General features: G+C 51.2%; 1 protein-coding gene across 13 annotated transcripts in view; it reads left to right on the forward strand.

The window, feature by feature from the left end:
- Window positions 1-19,841, forward strand: part of GRAMD1B (GRAM domain containing 1B) — a gene marked incomplete at both ends in the record, with an annotated part of 161,111 nt that overhangs the window by 125,082 nt on the left and 16,188 nt on the right. For 12 of the 13 annotated variants that reach the window (XM_084249004.1, XM_084248999.1, XM_084249005.1 and 9 more), the window contains 6 exons: window positions 2,076-2,096; window positions 11,663-11,747; window positions 12,251-12,354; window positions 13,096-13,191; window positions 14,506-14,586; window positions 16,596-16,711. In XM_084249004.1, coding sequence (XP_084105130.1) covers window positions 2,076-2,096; window positions 11,663-11,747; window positions 12,251-12,354; window positions 13,096-13,191; window positions 14,506-14,586; window positions 16,596-16,711 — 503 coding nt within the window. Of the gene's footprint in view, window positions 1-2,075; window positions 2,097-8,782; window positions 8,930-11,662; window positions 11,748-12,250; window positions 12,355-13,095; window positions 13,192-14,505; window positions 14,587-16,595; window positions 16,712-19,841 lie in introns of those variants that run through there. The other variant, XM_084249010.1, reaches the window with a different exon arrangement.

A 19,841-nucleotide genomic window follows, 5' to 3' on the forward strand; every position in this document is an offset into this window, starting at 1 on the left:
GGTTTCTCCCACCTAGCCCAACTTGCTGTTGCTGCCTCTTGCGTCTGACATGAAGGCCAGACAAAGGGGTGAGGAGCATGGTTGCCAGTGACAGTTTTCTGTGCTGTGACGCAGGTTTCCTGGCTTGGGTTTCATGAAATGTGGGCAGACCTTGGGTCACCCACCCTTGGGTCCTGTGATCTCCAAGTCAGAATCCAGTACTGAAGCCATCCCAGATGCAGATAAGGACCGGTACAGCCCCCTTGTCCCATCCACTCACATCCAGATGTGGGGCACTTTAGCAGAAATGCACACAGGCTAGTCAGTTCTGGGTGCAGGATTCCCACACAGTTGCTCTGAGCTGTTCATCACAGCAGTGAAATCGTTGGCTTTGAGTATTTGGATTGAGCCCCTTTATCTACTAAGACCTCTCAGCTGGAGAAGAGGAGGGATTCTGTGACCTCTCATTGGTAGCAGGCTTTGCTGCAGAATGATCCAGGATCTTGCAGAGGGACATTGAGACCTGCCTTGTCATCCATATCCCCCTGTTCCCAGCCATATTCTGGCCAGTTAGGCTGGGTGTGAGATGAAACAAACCCTCTCTCTCCCATGCTGTCTCCCCTCTTTCCACACCTTTCCCCTTGGTGGGAAGGTTGGAGGTCTCTGCACACATCTGGAGGCAGGAAAAGTGCAGGCAAGGAGACTGTCCTCCCATCCTCACCCTCACCCACTCTCTGTCCTGCCAGACAGCGTCTGCCCTCTTCCCTTCTGTGTCGGCCCTGACCCCAGTTGGTGGGGTACAGTCCACTACTTGTGCCCAAGAACCAACCCTCTGTGGCTGGTTGACGATGCTGACCTGCAGGCAGTTTCCCTCTACCCAGTGATTCAGCGACTTAATTACACCCCTGACAATGTTTAAAACAGAAAATACCAGCCCCTACCTAGACCTGTTGAATCAGCACCTCACGTGACAAGGACTTGGCAAGAAAGAGAGGGGCCTCCGGTGGTGCAGTGGGTTGAGCGCAGCACCGTGAAGCTGTCTCTGCAGCGTGGGTTTGATTCCTAGCCAGCCAGGGAGATACCCACATGGTGCAACAGACCTTTCCTGTAGCACCTGCTGCTCCCCTCAGCAGTGTATTTCAGTCCTTCCGCCTGTTCTTCTCCCTGCTCTGTTTCTGGTGAATCCGCTCACCCTTCCATGCCTCTGACCTCTGCCCCGGTTTTTAAAAAACCCAAATGTTTTTTAAAAAAAAAAGAGAGAGAGAGCGTGCGTGCCTGCCTGTCTAGCTTCCATGTGCCACATCCCAAAAGAACTCCTGGTCGTAGAGATCAGAGGCAAATTGCAGTCTTAGCTCGCCCCCTGTCTCCCTAAAACACCTTCAGCTGCCATGAAGGGCTGGGAATGCAGAACCCCGGAGCTGGGGCGGGTCCGCTGCTGTTGGTGCTGAGTAGGTATCGGGCAGAATCTGTAGCAGATAGAGGTCCCCCTCCCACCCATGCAGAGCCCCCCACAGCCCCCCTGACATTGTGATCATCAGGCATCAGACTGTTGTTGGGCAGGAGGGATTTACTCATCTGTTGGCTGAGAACACACTTGGAGGAAGGTTCCCGGCCATCCCTTCTCTTCCCCTCCAGCAGACGTTCCCATCCTTCCTTCGACAGAGGGATGGGCAGGGAATGGGAGGCTCGCGCGTCTCCATGCCCTTTGCTTCTAGTCAGGGCCCATTGGGGACTGGGTCTTGGATGCCTGCAGTGCATCCCTCACCCCATCAGAAGAACCTTGTGATGGGGCTCCGGCCCACTCCCCCCAGTGGAGCCGTAGCCGGTGCTGCCGCTGCCTGCCACCCACCCACTGACTGACCGCGGCGGGGCTTCCAGCATGGGCTGCTCCCCGGGCCTCCTTTCTGGAACTGTCTTGTGAAAGGAGGACCCCTCTTGAGCAGCAACATGGGGAGCATTAGCTGCGTTTGGATTCCTCCTCCTTGCCCGCCCTCTGCTGTCTGTGTCACTCCCCTCTGGAGCCAAGAACATGCTGGCCATTCCCACCAGCTCTTCCCTGACTAATTTTACCTTCTTTTTTTATTTTGTTCTTGCAGAAAAGCCAGAGTTGGTATAATGTAAGTATCTTTGTTTCTCTTCTTGTTGGGTACCTGTGAAGTGGGTGGGGAAAGGAAGTGGGTTGGGGTGGGGGAAAGCAGTGGAGAGAAGTCTGGTTCCTTTGTGGGCTTGAGCAAATAGAGATTATTGCTTCCCCCTGAGCGGCCCCCTCCCACAAAAACCAGAGGCAGTGCTTTTCCTCTGGAGCAGGACAGGACAGCCTCGTGAGGGAGAGTTTGATCCGGGGAGACCCGGCAGGAATGGCCCAGTTTTTCTTCCCCTAGACATCTGGACAAGGTTCCTCCAGCCCTAATCCAGGAGCGGAGACAGGAGGAGCATCCCCAGGCCAGACAGAATACCCGGATTAGGACACCCATAAGAACTGAAGTTGAAACCAGGTTTCCTTTCCTTAAAGGAGACACTTTAGAGGAAAGGTCTCCCATTAGGAAAGGGACTGTCCCTGTAATGGAATTTGGCTTCTGCTCCAGGACACACCATGTTAGCGTCAGGGCATGCTTCTTGCGCTGCTCTCACTTCTGATTCTGTGGTGAAGATAATCATAGGGGGCGGGGGTCACTCATGAGGGTGCTTGAGCCAGCTGCCCCATACTAGACAGTGGTGTGGGGTAAACAGTTCCTGCCAAGGCCATGTCCTCCTGGTCCTGACTTTCCCCTGGTGAGTAGCTGGCTGATGTCTGTCTGCTGGGCCTGGCACTTGGACTCCCCCCTCTGGGACACTGCAGGGGCCAGCGGCTTGCAGGCCTGGCCACACCAGCCATTGCTTTCAAGCCATTTCCCACCCTGACTCTGGATCACAGGGGTACCATCCTCCTCTTCCCCAAGTACCCGGCTCTCCTTCAGGGCTCTCCTCCAGCGGGAGAGGTGGGCATGCAGAAGGTGGCTGTTTGTGACAGAGTTGAGGAGGACTCTGGTGAGGGGAAAAGTGTGTGTGTGTGAGCCTTGGGTTTAATGTTGGACCTTGGGTCAGAATCACTTGCGAGTATGTCAGGTGGGTGGGCAGGGTTCCCACATGGCTCATGATTCCCCAAAATCAATCCTAGTCCAGGTAGCCCTGGGGACCCCCACCCCCACCCCGCCCCCGCCTGTTGCTCAGCGGGCCTGCCTGTCCCGGTGGGCACTGTGGATTTATTGCTCTGCCTGCCTAGGCCCGCCCAGCACAAATAGGGCAGAGGTTGGGTGTCTGTGCTGGTGGGAGAGGAGTTGAAGGGGGGAGGAAGCCATCTTGCCCTCAGACCCACCATGGGCTACACCTGCCCTCTACCACCCTCCCCCTGCTGCTGCTTCAAGCTCAAGTGGAAGGAGAGTGAATCTCCTTCTCTGCAGGAGGTCCCCCTACCAGGCCATGTGGGGACTCACATCCTTGGCTAGGAAGACCTGCTTTGAAGCCATTTGTAGAATGAGTGCTCCAAGAAGGAGCCAGGAAGCTGGTGCCCACAGACCTAGTAGGTAGTGGATGCGTGCACCTTCTTCCTTGATGATCTCTGCGCCTCCCCTCCCTCCGGCTTTTGTTTCCTTTTTCTCACTTTTCCTTTCCCTGAATCTCCCTTTTCCTCTCTAACTCACCCCACTGCACTTTGTTTTTCCTCCCCTGTCTATGACTTCTCCTGGACTTTCTCTGTCTCTTTGATTCAGACAGGTTTTGCTTTCTCTCTCCTGGGCCTTTCTCCCATCCTTTCTTTCCCATGTCTTCTCTCTCACTTGGCACTCAGAAAGGTGACAGGCTAGAAGCAGATGCAGCCCCTTGGCTGCAGAGTGCCGTGCTCCCGTGGCCAGCTGGGTGCCCATAAGTCAGGGGTTCAGGTACCCAGAAGTGGGAGACAGTGGAGAGCAGGCACTGCCTCCTGGCTGACCCTGCATGCAGGAGGGGCCGCTCATGGACTCTGGACATCTTGTAAACACACATCCGGGCCTTTCCTGCAACTCATCCTCTATTAATCATAGGTTGTGTCCTCCCCACCTCCGCTCCTCACCCTGAGTGAGTTACAGAACCATTAACGACTCTCCACCTGGCACAAATCGTGGGCTCACGAAGGCCAGTTGCACAAAGGGAATCTTTGCTGAGCATAGCTTTTGATGCCCTGACATCCCACTTGGGGACTCCTGCTCTCCCTGGCCGTTCTTTTGGGGGCTCCGAGTTCCCAGACACTGGGAGCCATCCACGCATGTCTTCCTGCTGTTTCCCATGCAGGGTCTCCAGGGAGACAGAACTTCTCGTGTCCCTCCATGGCCTGAGGGGTTTTTCAGGAGCTCCTTGCCTGCTCCTGTTGCTCTGACCTGGCTTTCGGTTTTCCTTTGGTTGGCTCTGTAGGGTCAGGAATGGAACACAGTGCAGGTTTTCTATGATCCAGCAGAATGGGTAAAGGAAGAGTCAGAGTCCTCAGTGGTTTTGTAGGTCTTTTATTAGGATTACCAGGTACACGGCAGGCAGGGGCACTGGGGGGCCGGTAGGCTGGCAGGCCTCCCAGCCCCCAGCAGGTCTTCACTCTGGGCTCTCCGGCCTTCTCTCGGTCTCTGCTTCTCTTGCTTCTCTCTCGGCTTCTGTTCGTACTTGGCTTCTTTTTCTGCTTCTACTGGCGTCCCCACAACGCCGCCCTTAAAAAGCACAGTCTTAGCCCAGGTGAATCCCATCTACCTATGCCCGCACCCTACTCCAGGTGCCCGCCATCAGGCATGCATTCAGGACCGCAAGGATCCATCATCTGTCCTGATGGCGGGAGCGCAGAAAAGCCTGACATTTTTCCTTACCCTACAGTTCCATTCTCCTGCCTTGGGTCTGGGTTGCCCTGTCTTGGTTGGGTGTCGACAGTGCCCTTTATCAGCTTCCCTCACACTAGTGGATCTGCTGCCTGGGGTTCCATCCTTGCTCTGGAAGCCCTTCAAATGGGCGAAACCCCAGGGACATTGAGGATCCCCAGCCCAGGGGACAGAAACATCTGACGTGTTCAGGGAAGTCCAATCAGCGAGTCTCCTGGGTCTGATCTGAGTGGAGGCTCACCCAGCACCTCTCTGCCCACCCCACAGCCGCCTCACCTGCCTCTCTCCTGTAGAAGAAACAGCATTTTACTTCTAACTTAGCCAGGGAGGAGCTGTTGCTGCAATGACAGGCCTCCTCGGTCTAAAGCGTGGGTCCTGTTTGGGGGTTAGAGGGGGGTGGCCAGAGCTAAGGGGCCCATGGAAGGACTGAGATGCAGGAGCTTCTTTCTCTAGCCAGGACTATTCAGATCAAAGTGGGTTTAAAGGCTGTATCATCCGCAGGTACCCCGAGTCCCACCAGGCCTGTTTGTGTCCTCTCCCCCTTACCCTTGGCCCCACTTGACTACCTGGTTTTATTCATCAAGGCCTCCAGCTTGGGAGGCACAGCCCCAGTAGACCTGAGATGGAGGCATAAGCAGAATTGGGTGTCTTGGTGTCTGGCGTCACCAAGGGATACTTTGGAGGTGCACTTGGCACAGTCTGCCCCCTAAAAATGATCCCTGCTCTGAGGTAAGTTTGCATCTGGGGTGAAGCTCACAGTGGTAGAAGTCTCTCTGTGCCTCAGGTGGGCAATGGTTCTGTCTTCATCTGCCTGACCCTTTCCTGGGGATCAGTCTCTGCATAGAAACGCAGGGAAGGGGCATTTCTGAGGTCAGAGGGCAGGAGCCCTGACCCTGGCAGCTGCCGGAGGCCTTAGACCCAAGTCACCCAATGCTGGTTAGGGACGCTGGCCCTTTGGTGCCAGTCCTGTGACTTAACAAGCTGGTCTGACTGGCGTAAGATTGAGAGCAAGATGGCAAAGCTTTGTGGGAAAGCCATCTAGGATTTAAGGGGCCAGTCAAGAGAGTAGCAGTGTCAACAACCTGGGAAGCCTGTATTTCTTTCCTGGGGCTGACTGTGTCCCTCTCCCCTCTTATAGTTACCCTTTATCTTGAGACGGCTCCTGGGACAACCATGCTTAACTTTCTCAAGAGTCATCCCTTCTCTCCAGAAAAAAATCCCATTGCCAGCAGTCCTTTTTCCACCTTTCTATATTACACCCACCCTCTCTTTGCTCAGTTGCCCCCCTACTGTGTCCACAGTCTGCATAGCTCCCAGCTGACTCCTTGTTGCCCCAATTTGATTGGAGAGCAAGGGTGTCCTTTGAGAGTCTTAATTGTTTTCATCCTAGGTGAAGCCAGTACTCCAGCAAAATCCACTTGTTTTTTTCCTGGGCTTCTCCAACCCACCCCCCCAGCCCTATTGTATCCAGGGAGGGAGTACCACTTGGTCCCAGCTCCCATTGTTTGCCATGGAGTTAATGTTTAGCTCAGGGCCAATTCCCTCTCCTCTGAGGCTGGAAGCTGCCTACTTGCCCTGCCCTGCCCTGCCCTGCCCTGCCCAGCCTAGCTTTGCCCTGCCCTGCCCAGCCCAGTTCAGCCTCAGGAGACAAAGGCTGAGCACAGAGACTCATCTCCCAGGGGTTATCTCTGTGTGTTTCCTATCTCTACCCCACCCCACCACAGCCCAAACAGCTCACTACAATGCTCAAGTGTCTCCAGGGAACTGGCTGTAACCATCAGCCCACCTGGTCTCAATATGGCCTGGGAGAGCATCCTGCGGGAATTGGAAGGGATGCTGGTTCTCCTACCCCACCACTGAGGGTGGCTCTGACAGCACCCACGGGCAGAGAAACTCAGATGTGTGTATGTGGCAGGGGGGGGAGTGTTGGCTGGGACTGGGCACCTCAGAAGCCACAGCCCTAGAACGTAAGAAGACCTGCCTGAAAAGGAGCATTTCAAGAGGCATGTAAGAAATGCGTGTGCTTGGTAATGAGGTTTTGAGAAGCTGCTATTTGAAACACGCCGCATGCTGTAGACGGTGCTGGAGGTGCAGTAATCGCCCAGTGATACATGACCAGTGGAGGCAGTGGCTGGGTCCAGGGCGTGGTCCCTGAGGGCTGTAGGAGTTGGCGTCATCCCCTACTTTACCCAAGACTCACAGACCATCAGGTGGCCAATGCTGCTTAACTTGGGAGTCCAAGTCCTTGTGATCAGAAGAATCTTTGGTTGAGGAGTCAGGAATCCACATTTTTCATGCATTTTCTAGGTCACGCCTAAGTACACTGGAGTTTGATGCTTTGCATCTAGTCACTGAGACTCCTAGAGCAGAGGCACCATTTACCATCCTGGGCACACTTGTGACCCTTCTGGCAAGATGGACATTGCTGGGGATGGGATGAGATGTCCCATTTGTTTCAAGGGTCTGACTTTTTCTATGAGTCCAAATCTTCCCAGCCCCAGTACTGTCTAATCTGTAATCCCTGGCATCCTGCCTGCAGCCCTTCTGGCCCTGAAACCCCTTCCCCCCACCTCCCCTAGATCCCAGCTTCCCTGCATTTGCCTGTCTCCTTATCACCTGGGACAGGATCTGCTGCTCTTGTATAAAGAATATAAGTGACTCCACCTGAAAGGACTGAGCAGCTGCCCAGGAACCCTCTTGGCCTTGATCCCCCAGCTGCTAGTGCTAGAGGCAGGACAGGGTGCCTGGAAAGAGAGGAAACAGACCCCAGAGCCGTGGACCTGACCATCTCCAGCCCACCTGCCCAACTTCTCCCCAACGACACAACTGAGAAGAGATGATTTAAGCTTCCAAATCTTGTGCTGCTGCTTCTTGGGGGGAAATGGTGGATGGATGGGTCTGTGAGAGGAGAGAGTGAGTGTCTCCAAGAAGCCCCAGGCTGTTTGGGTCTCAAATTTCAGATTTCATCATGACTGCAGTGCCCCTGGCACCTCCTCCTCCCCTCCCCCACTGGGAGCTCTGGCCAACTCCTTTCCATTGCAGGAAACATCTGCTGGGGAGGCCAGGCAAGGCCGGGGGTTACTGGAGGACGTTGGCCTGTACCATCACCCAGATCCTGTAACTTGAAGCATGTGTAGGGCTCCGGCCCTGTCCGCCCACCCACCCGCCTCCTTCCCTCCCTCCCACTACAGGCAACTAACAAAGAGAGTTGTTGCAGGTCAGCCAAGAGGAGCATGGTCTGGGGAGAGGGATGTGTGAGCAGTGGGGGTGAGAGCAGGCCCTGTTTCCCCAGCCAGGGGTGGCCATTCGCCTGGGCGCGGGCTGTGAGTCATCGCCACCAGCTCCCGCCCAGAGTGATTGCACATTGAACCAGGCTGCCTAATGGAACGGGCCAGACAGAGCTGGGGAGCTGGGCGCTTGTCCTCTCGTTGGACTTTCAGACCAAAACTGAGCCTGTCTGCTGAGTGTGAGTAACCAGTGGGATAGGCTCAGTGTGGCCGTGGGGTCATTGTGCAGCTTGCCTGTCTCCAGAGCCTGTCGTTCAGAGACTTCAGCTGCACACCTGTGTCCTCTGACCTCCGCTGGCCTCTTGGAGTGACCGTCCACCTGGACCCAGGAGGAGAGGCTTCCCCACGTCCCTTCTGGGTCCTCCTCAGCTGGAAGACCAGTCCCACTGGGAGCCAAGTAGAACAAAGCAGGAGCCAGCCAGAGGCTGGACAGCCTGTCCCAAGACCATGCTGACCACACCCTCCCACTTGTGAAGTTTTTGAACGGAGCAGAACTTCGGGAGAGAAAAGGAGGCCGGGCAGAGTCACATAGACCCACCGAGAAGCCTGTGGTCACACATCTGTGTGCAGGCCTGGAGAGAGAAGTGTGGGGAGAGGAGGGAATCGGAACTTGAGGAGCCAGGCTCCTTTGGAAAGTGGGGAGCAATGGAATCTTTGACAGAATGTGGGGTCCTCTGGGCCCTTGTCCTGGAACAGGACAATCAGTCGTTGCTGTGGTACCTGAAGCAGCTTATGGATGTACCTGCTGGTGCGGAGCTCTATTGCTGGTGTGGATCTGAGGAAATCCCAGCCGTGAGTGTGTGACCTGATCTCTCTCGGGCCTGTGGGGCAAGTGCTATGTACCTTGTGTCCTTCCCCACGTGGCCCTGTACGTGAGGGCCCTGGCTTTTATCATCTTTGAGCCAAAGTGCTTTTGGCTGTTTTGAAGTAGGTGAGCCAGGCCTCACCTTTGGAGGAAATTGCTTTAAGAGCAAGGGGGTGGGAGGGAGAGTTCTGGTCTGCCAAGGGGATGTGTGGTGGGAAGGCTGGCCTTCCATCCACATTGGCAGCCTGATAGAATCGGCATTTATTTGCAAGCCTGGGTTAAGGAGCCCCTCTGCCTAAAAGAGTCCTTGTCCAACAGGATGACTTCAGAGTTCAGAGTTGGATTTGCACCCGTCTCTTCCCTGGCCACAGCCTTGTTCCAAGGAGAGGAGAGACTCCCTTGATTTTCCTCTGCTCTGGACATTATGGCCACACTCCCTGCACGTCCACCTCTGTAATTGCTGAATTCCCTTGGGAAATGAGAAGAAGCAAACTCAAGGGAGGGTGTGGAAAAATTCTTAGAAATAGGCGGACTTCCGGCTTCAGATAATTGGAACCTGGATGTCCAGTTTCATCTGAAGGGAGTTTGGGGTCCCTTGGTGGGCTGCTGCTCAAGCTGATATTGGCACTTTATAAAGACCTACTGGGGTCCAGGAAGGCTATTAGGGTTCCAAAGTTCGTGAACATCTCCTTGCCACTATTGTGCTCTGCTGGTGCATCCCAGTTCCTCCCCTCTTGACCCAAGGACCCTGAGGGTCACTCAGACCCAGAGCTCTAGGATGCTCTGCCTGGCTGGTGCTCAACTTCCTTGTACGTAAAACAAGATACTCAATCCCGTGGGCAGGTAAAATGAGGTGTGTGAAGGGTGTGTGACCATGTGGGGCTGGTGAGGACTCCTACTTTGACTTCACTGCAGCTCTATAGTCACTTGGATGAAATCAAGGACTCACAGACCATCAGGTGGCCAAGCCAGGGTGTTCAGTGGTTCTGAGAGACCAGGGGCCACTTAGGTGGGGTATCTATTCAAAATGAGTATGTGGCTCAGGGGAATGTGGTTCTGAGGTCTTTTCTAGCCACGGAAGTCATGGGATGGGCTGACTTCCAGGCATTTACTGCCAGTGACCCTGATACTTGGTTCAGACATGTAGCAAATGATTTGTGAATTTGAGATGCTGCAAGATAACATTGCTTGGGGAGAAGGTAGCTGACTGCCCACTATTACAAGTACCGCTCATAAATAGGCTAGAACAAATGTTAAAAATTCAAGTGAGCTATAGTGTGTTTGAAAGTATTTCACCTTCTCTCCTCCCCCTTCTTTACCCCTCTCCCTCTTTCTCTGTCTCTCTCTTATTCATTCTCTCCTTTTCTGGAAAACTGCCTCAACTAAAGTCATATCATTTTCTCTCCCCCAGCTTCCCGAGATAATCCTTTTCCCTCTTGCACAAAAGCCACCAGCCACCTAGCTCAGGTAGTCTGGGAAAGCTGCCAGTGTGGCCAGCTATAGCTTGGGCTTCCTCATGGATTTGCAGAAAGCCAGAAATGTACAGGCCAAAACTCATTCCATCATCACCACAGCTATTTGCCAGCCGATACCCACAGAAGTGGGAAAGAAAATGTAAACAGCCAGGACCCAGGTGTCACCATTGCCAGAACCCTGGGTCTGCATGAGTCCTGACAATAACAGGCTAACAAACCACCTGGATGGAGGCAGGTGTGTTTCTGCGGTGGTCCAAGTCCATGGCTTGTGCACTTGTCTGCCTGCATCATTCCAGCTGCGGCATAAGTTTGGAAGATCGTAAGTTCAGAAAAAGCAGGAGTCCTTTTTGACTGGCCCTGAAATTCCAGGCAGTTTGGGGGTGTGAGTTCACCCTGAGGTACTCCAAAAGCTAGGAGGGCACAAGGGGTGCCTGTCAGCACAAGTTGTCGTGGGAGCACAGGACTAGGGGCCGACAAAGAGGTCCACTGCTGACCAGCCGGAGACTGGTCCCAGCCGGGACTTCTTTCTGGCCTTTATTTCCTCATCTAATGTAAGGGTTGGGTCACAGCATCTTGTGATGAATGGGCAGAGATCGCAGTCAGGAGCCTCTAGATGCCAGATGTGCTTTTAAATTCACTTCTTTGCTTATTCTAGCACTAGTTTTGGTTGTCTTTTTTTGAGTCTGCATCAAAATGTCATTTTTTTTCCCTGTTTGAAATGTAATTAACATAAACATTGTGTTAGTTTTAGGATTTAATTGACTTTTTTTTTAATCTCAAATTTCACACACAGCCATGTCAGTCATAATAGCAACTTCTTCTGAGGGGTGCGCTGTGCACCTTCTCATCATGGGTCCAGCTGGGGGACAGGGGAGCCCCCCTCGGGCCCTGCCTCACGGTTAAGGTGGTGCTGTCTGCTGGCCAAAGGCACAGCAGCAGTGCTGGCATGGTGTGGCCCAAGAAACTCCCCGCAAGTGACCTGCCTTCCTTTCCCTTCTTGGGATGTAATCTGGGGCCTGCTCAGCACCTTCTCATTGTAGACACTACATCCAAAGCCTTTTGCAGCATCAAATTCTCCCCGCTGTGTTTTTCCATGCCAAGCCCACTTTGCCTGAGCTGCTAGGGTCTGTGGGATAACAGAGAATCATCTTGGCCTTTTAAACACCCAAGCAGGTTCTCCCTCACCATCCTCCCCAGCCTCACAGAACTTGGGAGCATCTGCTAACCTGGCCCATTGTCATGCAGGTATTAAGCCCCACTTACAAGCAGAGAAATGAAGACTTCCGAAAGCTCTTTAAGCAACTTCCAGACACGGAGCGCCTCATTGTTGGTGAGCTGGGCACCCAGGGGTGCGGGCAAGAAGGAAGTGTGAGTCTGGGGGCCAGCACTCTTCTTCCCCCAAGTAAGAGCAACCCTATTAGGAACCTCTGACTGGGAGCAGGGAGAGAGGATGCTCGGGGCCTAGGGCTGAGAACACAGCCTGCAAGGAATCTTACAGCCGCCCCTCTCTACAGTAAAGGGATTGGGTGATTGTGGATGGAGAAGGGGTTTTCATTGAATTTCCCTGAACTTCTCTACCTCTAGCTTTCTTGCCCCACTCTGCCAGCTCATCCATTCTTCTGCTCTAAGCAGTAGCGTGTTTCACATCCTGCATGGTCCTAATCACCAGATGCTAGGGACACCCGCTGGCCACTAGTTCAAGTGTCATGCCTAGTCTGTGGTAGGCAGCTGGGCTCTGCCAGTGCTGGTGGGTGGGAGGCATGCCTAAATTGTAGTGGTTTGCTGAAAGTGCTTTCTGTCCCTGAGCTTCTTTGTCCCCCCATCCTACTACAGATTATTCATGTGCACTCCAAAGGGACATTCTTCTTCAGGGCCGACTCTACCTCTCTGAAAATTGGATCTGCTTCTACAGCAACATCTTCCGCTGGGAAACTCTGGTAAAGACATGGGGCTTGCTGCTCCCCTGGGCTGTCCCCTTGGCTGTGCCTGCTTTCTTCCTTTGGTTGACACCATGCTTTCTCCAAGGCTTTGCACAATTAACAAAAAGCACAGGTCTGCATCTTGCAGGATCTATCTCCCTGCTACAACTTCCCCTGCCATGTTGAATGTGTTTGCTTTTGGCAAATGCAGGTAAATGTTTGGCAGGAGTCACTGCAGAAGGTGGCAGAGTAGAGTAAAAGGGTGTTGGCCTTGGGACTCAGAACTGGCTTATACACTTTCTGGGTTCTGCAGCTGATAAGCTGTATGATTTTAGATTAGTCCTTTTTTTTCTTTCTTTCTTTCTTTGCCTCTCTTTCCTTTCCTCATCTTATAAAATAGAGAAGGATAAACTAGATGACTTTCATGGTCCCAGTCAGTGCCAGTAGTCCAAGTCTATGAAGTGACAAATATTGATCGACCTCTCCCTGCACATTTATCAGACTGTAGAAATGGGAAAGAAAGCTCTGGATCAAGAATGAAAATCTCCTTGGGCTTTGGGTGAGACTCAGTCTCTGCCTCACTGGATGGACTCTAAATAAGTGACTAAGCCAGGTGATGTCTAAGGCAGTTCCTTCCAGGTTTAGAGATACTGATCAGATTTCATCTGTCTGAACTGGTGCCATGTGGACATTGTGCCTTAACTCCATTAATGCCTCCTCTTGCTTGTTATCCATTTTCTGTCCCTGTGGGGATGTCAGCTGACCGTCCGTTTGAAAGACATCTGCTCCATGACTAAGGAGAAAACAGCTCGCCTCATTCCCAATGCCATCCAAGTTTGCACCGACTCAGAAAAGGTAAGGGGAGTCTCATTTGGATTTACTACACCTCCTCCCACCCCCACCCCACCCCTAGCCCCAGTTGCATATTTTTACTCTTCAGTTGCATTAATACGGGAGCCAATAGGGTTGGGGTGAGCCGCTGAGGGTGATGCAGATTATAAGATCCACCTCCATGTGGAGCAGAGTGCTTCAAGTCTGAGTAGAGGTGGATGGAGTAGCAGAACATTGAACTTGGAGTCAGTCACCTGACTACTGGCATGTTCCATGACTGTCCTGAACCTCGGTTTTCTCATGTGTAAAATGGAACCAGCAATATCTGTTTAACTGAGTCTTACAATGACATCACACACTTGGAAACACTCAATTATAAAGCACTCACTATGCAAATAAAAGTTGTTTTCATCACCTATCAGCATAGCTGATTGCATGTCAGTTGGAGTGAGGGGCTGATGGGAAATGGATCATCCATATGGATATGGGGAGAATGTGGTGGATAAAATTTAAGGCAGACTAAACACTGTGTTCTTTGACCTTTAACCCAATCCTGAAGTCTAATAGCTTCAGAACTTGGGGGTGGGCTAGGTTTCTGCTGAACCCCAAGGTCTACAGTTCCCTTGGGCTTGGCAGTTCAGTTTCAGGAACCAAGAAATTCAGGGGTCAGATAGTCTTTGGTTTGAATTCTGTTCCTGGCACAAGTCAGCTTTGTGATTATACAACCTCACCTGCCTGTTTCTTAGGTACTGCGTTATGTTTTATGTTATTATTTTATGTTTGTGTGGCTTAAATAAAGCCACATTTGTGAAGTCCCTGGAATGTGTTCAGTAAAATCTTATTTACCAACATTTTCCTCAGCATATTAAAAAGGGTCCCCACCAATGTAGGGTAGGGACCGCTTTCTGTTTGGTTTGTAAGTATGTGGAATAGTGCCTAGAATATGCTAATATTCAGATATGTGCTGAGTGAATGAATGAGCGAGTCAGTGGGTTAATTGGGTTTGTCTTCTCTTTCCCTATTGGCTAAGTCACAGCTCACCTCTACCCAGAAGATAGGTGAAGGGAGTGCTTTATGGAGATGAAACCTTCAAGCCAGAGAGAGAAGCACTGAGGCAGGGGTGGGGTAAAAGTGAAGGACTCTATGACATTGAGGACTTAGAGGTCCCAGAGCTGAGGCCCCCAGTGTGCAGCTCCCCATCGCTGGGGTTATGGATAACTGCGAGTCAGTAGTATTTGAGGATAAGATCAGTGACTTTTTTAAAGAAAGGAGTACCATGTCGCCATTGTATTGCAAGACTCCACAGACATTTCTTGCCATTTTTCTCTTCCAATCTAGCACTTTTTCACTTCATTTGGGGCGCGGGATAGGACGTACATGATGATGTTCCGGCTCTGGCAGAATGCTCTCCTTGAAAAGGTAAGTACTGTCCTGCTGCCTTCAGCCTCGGGAGGCACCTCCACCTGCAATGTTCTTTCCTCTTGGGAATAGGCCTCCTGGGGAGCATGCTCTTACTGTGGGATGGACCGGCTGCATAGAAGCCGGGTTTCCTCATGGTTCTGGAAATCCCCCAGACTTGTGGTGAGTGATATGTTCTCCTACTGCTGTTACTGACCTAAGTCTGAAAGTAACATTTCCTCATCACTGCCTGGAGCAAGGCACTCATCAGCATCTGATGCTTTGGTCCCACTGTTTTAAAAAGCACCAGGATTTGTTTTAATCAGATCCGATAAGACACAGACATGGGGCTGGTGACCATGCGGCAAGAAGTTTTGTGTTTGTGGGACCCTAAAGGCAGAAGCAAGCACCCCATGCAGAGGCTCCAGGAGGAAGCAGCAGGGTTCATTAGGAGGCAAAGAGAAGAGAGAAAACTTAGGCAAGAACCTTTATTCAGCTGTCAGTTGACAACTTGAGTGTCTGAAGAACATCGTGAGGAGACACAGGTGGAGATGTCCTGGTTGCAGTCCTTAGAGAACCCTCACTCAGTACTCCTAGGCATATAGAAATAGCATCCAAGCTAGTAGAAGAGAAATAAGATAGAAATCTATATTTTAGATATCAGGTCTTTTTTTTTTTTTTTTTTAAATATGTGTGTGTGTCTTCTATGATTTGGGCCAAACTTAATACCATGTTAAGAAAATTGATTATTTGGAGTTTCTTCTAACTAAAAGTCTGTAGCCCTGGTGTAAATCCTGGTATCTGATGTGAGCTGAAATCATCTGGCTTTATTAGCCATCAGTAATAATAATGTAATTGAGATCCACTGGCAGCTTTGAATGTCAGTTAACAACTGCTGTCGTTTCTAAGTAAAACAGAGGGATCATCCATGTGGTTCACAGATGCTCTCACAGACTCACTGTAAGAGTTCAGAACAGAACTCTTGCCCTGCTAATTGTGTTTGTCCTCACTGTGGTCAGATAAGCTGAGCCAGGTGGAACTGGTTAGGGAAGGCTGCATGGAGGAGGCAGGTTGTGAAGGAGGGGAGCCAAGGTTTGGCAGAGAGTGTCCCGGGCAGGGTGAGAGGGAGGCCAGACGTCAGAGCAAGGAAGTCCAGATAAAGAAGGAAGTACCCCACTTTGGTACTCTGTGGTCCAGCACAGGGAGCAGCCGCTGGCTCAGAGAGAGCCCTGACTCTGCCATTCTGGGCTGATCTCTTTAGAGGGGAAGCTGGAACCCTGACTCCTAGTATCAGCTTCTGAAATTGTAGCCTGAAAGCACTCAGATCCTTTTTCAAATCTATTATTGGGAAACATTCTTTCAGTTTGATTTTAAAAACTGAAACTAATAGGTAGAGCTGTGGAAAAACTGATTCTGCATAGCAGTAAAGGAAAAAGTGCTTATTCAGGAGGTCCAGAGAGGGCAGGATGAGATGGCCTTTGAGGCCTGAGAACTTAGACTTCTTCTAACCACTGTCCAACTGTGGAATGGGCCACCTTTTTGGACATGAGTCAGCGGGGCGCACCTCTGTTAGTAGAAGGAGAATTCTGTGGCATGTGGGAAACTGACTCAGGGGACCTCTGGCACTCATTCCGAGTCCAAACCAGAAGCTCTGGCCACTTTGGCCCCAGAGTAACTTGGGTTTATGGCACTTTGTGCTGGACCTCATCCACAGGAGCAAAAGGTTGCATCCGCAAGGGGCCAGTTGGTCCCATTATGCAAACCTGAGTTGAGGGCACAGGCCAACTTGCTGGCTTTGCTGAAAGCCATGTTCTTGGGCAGAAGATTGGAGCTTGCTGAGAAACCTGAGAGGAAGGAGGCAGGGCAGGCAGATGAAGCTGCCCTGAGACACTGCTCTCTGCTTAGTTCAGCTAGGGAGAGTGGAGTTTGGCTTCTCCTACCCTTAAGGGAGACCAGCCCGACTCAGTGCCCATGTGTAAAGTGGGGCCCCAAGGGAGGAAGGGTCAGAGTTGCTCTGTTGTCTTCTGTAGCCCCTGTGCCCCAAGGAGCTCTGGCACTTTGTTCACCAGTGCTACGGGAACGAGTTGGGCCTGACCAGTGATGACGAGGACTACGTGCCACCCGATGACGACTTCAACACGATGGGGTGAGTGAGGCAGAGGTCAGGCTGTCCAGGGAGGCTGTCTGTGAGGATCTAGGATGGCAGTGAAGGAATTGAGGGAGGAAACCAGGAAGGAACTTTCAGGAAGATCCTCCCAGGCAAGGGAACATGGCTGGGCCATATTAACAAAGGACAAGTAGGAGGGGAGAAAGGTAGGTCAGGTTCCAGATTCTGAGAGTTTTTGCCAACATGATGATTAGCTTTTACCCAGAAATGGATGAGAAGCTAGTGGGAAAGCTTTGGGTAGATGATTGATAATATCTGACTTAACATTTTAACAGGATCGCTCACTCTAGCTCCTGGGTTGAAACATAGACTGAAAGGAAGGAAGGGCAGACTGGCTAAGAGGCTGTTGAATAATGTATAGCATTTAGATGAGAGATGATGCCGGTTTGGACCAGAAGAGCAGTAGAAATGGCACTAAGTGGTCAGTTTCTGAATATTTTTTGAAGGCAGAACCAGAAACATTTTGAAAGATTTGGTGATTTTTTTTTTAAAGATTGAACTGGCGTACAGGCCAGATGCATGGGAGGGTGAGAGGATTCACCAGAGACAGAGCAGAGAACAGAACAGGCAAACTGACGAAATACAATGCTGAGGGGAGCAGCGGGTGCGACAGGAGAGGTCTGCCGTGCCATGTGGGACCCTTGCCAGCCAGCCGGGATCGAACCCATGCTGCAGAGGCTGCGGACAGCTTCACAGTGCAGCGCTCAACCGCCTGCGCCACCAGAGGAGGCCACAATGGCTTCTTTAATAAGGGTTTCTTGAATTTGCCAGTTGGAAAATTATAGTTGTTCCAAACTGAGTTGATCTGCATTGTAGGGTTTGGCGGGGTGTGGAGATCAGGAACTTGGTTTTAGGCAAGTGAGGTTTGAGGTGACTGTCACCCAGTGGAGATGTCAAGTACATCTGTGTATATGAGGGTGGAGTTTACAAGGGATGAATGGGCAAGGAACACGGGCTTGGGAGACACCAGTAGATAGTCATGATATTGACTGAAATCACCAGCTGACTAAATGAACATAAGAATTTCAAGGACTGGGCCATGTTCACCAAGAGAAAAAAGCAGGGAAAGAAATCATTAAAACCATTCTGTGTGTAACCATGTGACCAAGGGGTGTCCAGGATTCTAAGCTGGTAAGGAGTGTGTATTTTAAAAGGGTTTGGCCATCCCCACAAAGAAAACAGGCTCTTAGTATGAAGGAGCTTTATTTGGTTGCATAGAGAGAGAAAAAGAAGAAAGGATTTCATATAACAGCAAACTCTGAAAATTACCCATCCCTTCATGGGCAAATACCCAGCCAAACAGGGTTGGCCTGAAATGGGGTAACTGAGGCCTGAAAGCTTATCAGAAGCTTTCTGGTAACTTCTGGTAAGGAACCACAAAAAGGGGTTGGTTAGGGAGTTCCCAGAGAACTGGTACAGAAGGAGAAACCCAAAATTCAAAATGTACCATAGAATCTACCACAAGGTGAAGGTAATGACTTCCATTCTCTACTAAAAACACTAAAGATCTAGGAGCAACCTCTCCATGTGTCTCTTCTTCACCTGTCTCTCCTCCCGGTGCCCCTCCTCCCTCCTTTGTTCCGCCTCCATTTTTATACCCACCTTGCTCCTCCCAGCTGCACCCCATTCAGGAGATCTGGTTCATGGCATGCTGGGCATTGTAATCCAAGGTGGCTGCATGTAAGTGGCAGCATGGAAAATGGCACTGGTTCACTGCGCTGAGGTTCCTCCTGCTTTCACAGACATGCATTCTGTAACAAGTGAAGGGGAAGGAACACTAGGGGAGTTTTGCTTCCTGGAAGCCAAGGGAAGGAAATGTGAAGGAGAAGCAAGTATTACTGTATCACATGCCACTGCCAGGTTAAGGTGGGAACTGAAAGGTTTGGCACAGTAAAGAAAAGGAGAGCCAGGCTACATTTCTCAAAGGGAGAGAAAGTTTATTGCGCCCCGGGCGGACCTCACACACCCAAGGTGGGGGTCAGTGAAGCCGCGCATGTTGTTAGGGGGAAGTAGGGTTTTATAGGGTGAGGAGAGGTCAGGTGGGTAAAGTTTATAGGTGGGCGGGAAAAGTTTATAGGGCGCGAAAAGGTTCGTGGGGCAGGTAGAGGTTCTTTGTCTGAGAAGACACTCCTAGGGGGAGGGGGGAAGCTCACTGCCTGAATCCTCCAGGCAGGTATCCGCATTCCTGCCCCCCAGGTGGGCTTCTGGGTAGGCTTTTGCATTCCGGCCTGCTGCATGGACCTTTCAGGAACAAGCTCTCCTTGTATGCCTGTGACTATGCAGGTGCCTCTCTTTTTCTCTCTCCATTTCCTAATAAGCCTGTCCTTTTAAAATATAAAGAAAAGAAAAAAATGAGGACCAAATTGCTGTCAGGATGCTTGAGGTTGGGAAAGTAATGGAGGTGTGGTAGTATGAGAGGCACAAAGGAATAGAAATGGAGGAAAGAGCATTGAATGTGTTATCTGTAGCCCTGGACTTAGCTACATCTTCTGACACTTGATAGTAGGATCACGAAACCTCTGGGGCTATCTGTTTGATTATCTCTAAAATGGATGAAATGATTTATTCATCGCTCATGGGTCCAGATAGGATAGTATGTAAAGTATGAGTCGGATATGGATGATGACAATGATGATTTCTTCCCTGAGTCGCCACAGTGACATCCCTGAGATGTCCCTAGTAATACACCCTCCTTTATCTCATAGATAAAGGTTGGTGTCCCATAGGAGTACATGCACAGAAGTTAACTAGTTGTGATCCAGAAGCTGGGCAGTGCCCCCAGGGAACACTCATGTCCAGAGTCCTGTTCTAGTCACTGTGTGGGAAATGAACCCTATGTTCCACACCCATATGTTTGGGTTGGGTTGGATTGGAAAATGTAATGATGGAAGAAGAAAGTCTTGGCAAATAATGGCCGTGTTTAGGTGGGGAGAAATCTAAGAAGGGTGTCCTAAAAGATGAGTTTGGAGCCAGAAATTTTACACCGGAGAGGTAGGGTAAGGTGGGAAGCAGGTTTCAGGAGAGCAGCGGGGTAGGGAAGTGTTTAGAAAATCACATACAGAGCAAAGAAGGAAGAAGTACCATGGTTTGGATGGAGAGACAGTTCTCA

Source organism: Talpa europaea (genome assembly GCF_964194135.1).
Source record: "Talpa europaea genome assembly, chromosome: 12".
NCBI lineage: Eukaryota > Metazoa > Chordata > Mammalia > Eulipotyphla > Talpidae > Talpa > Talpa europaea.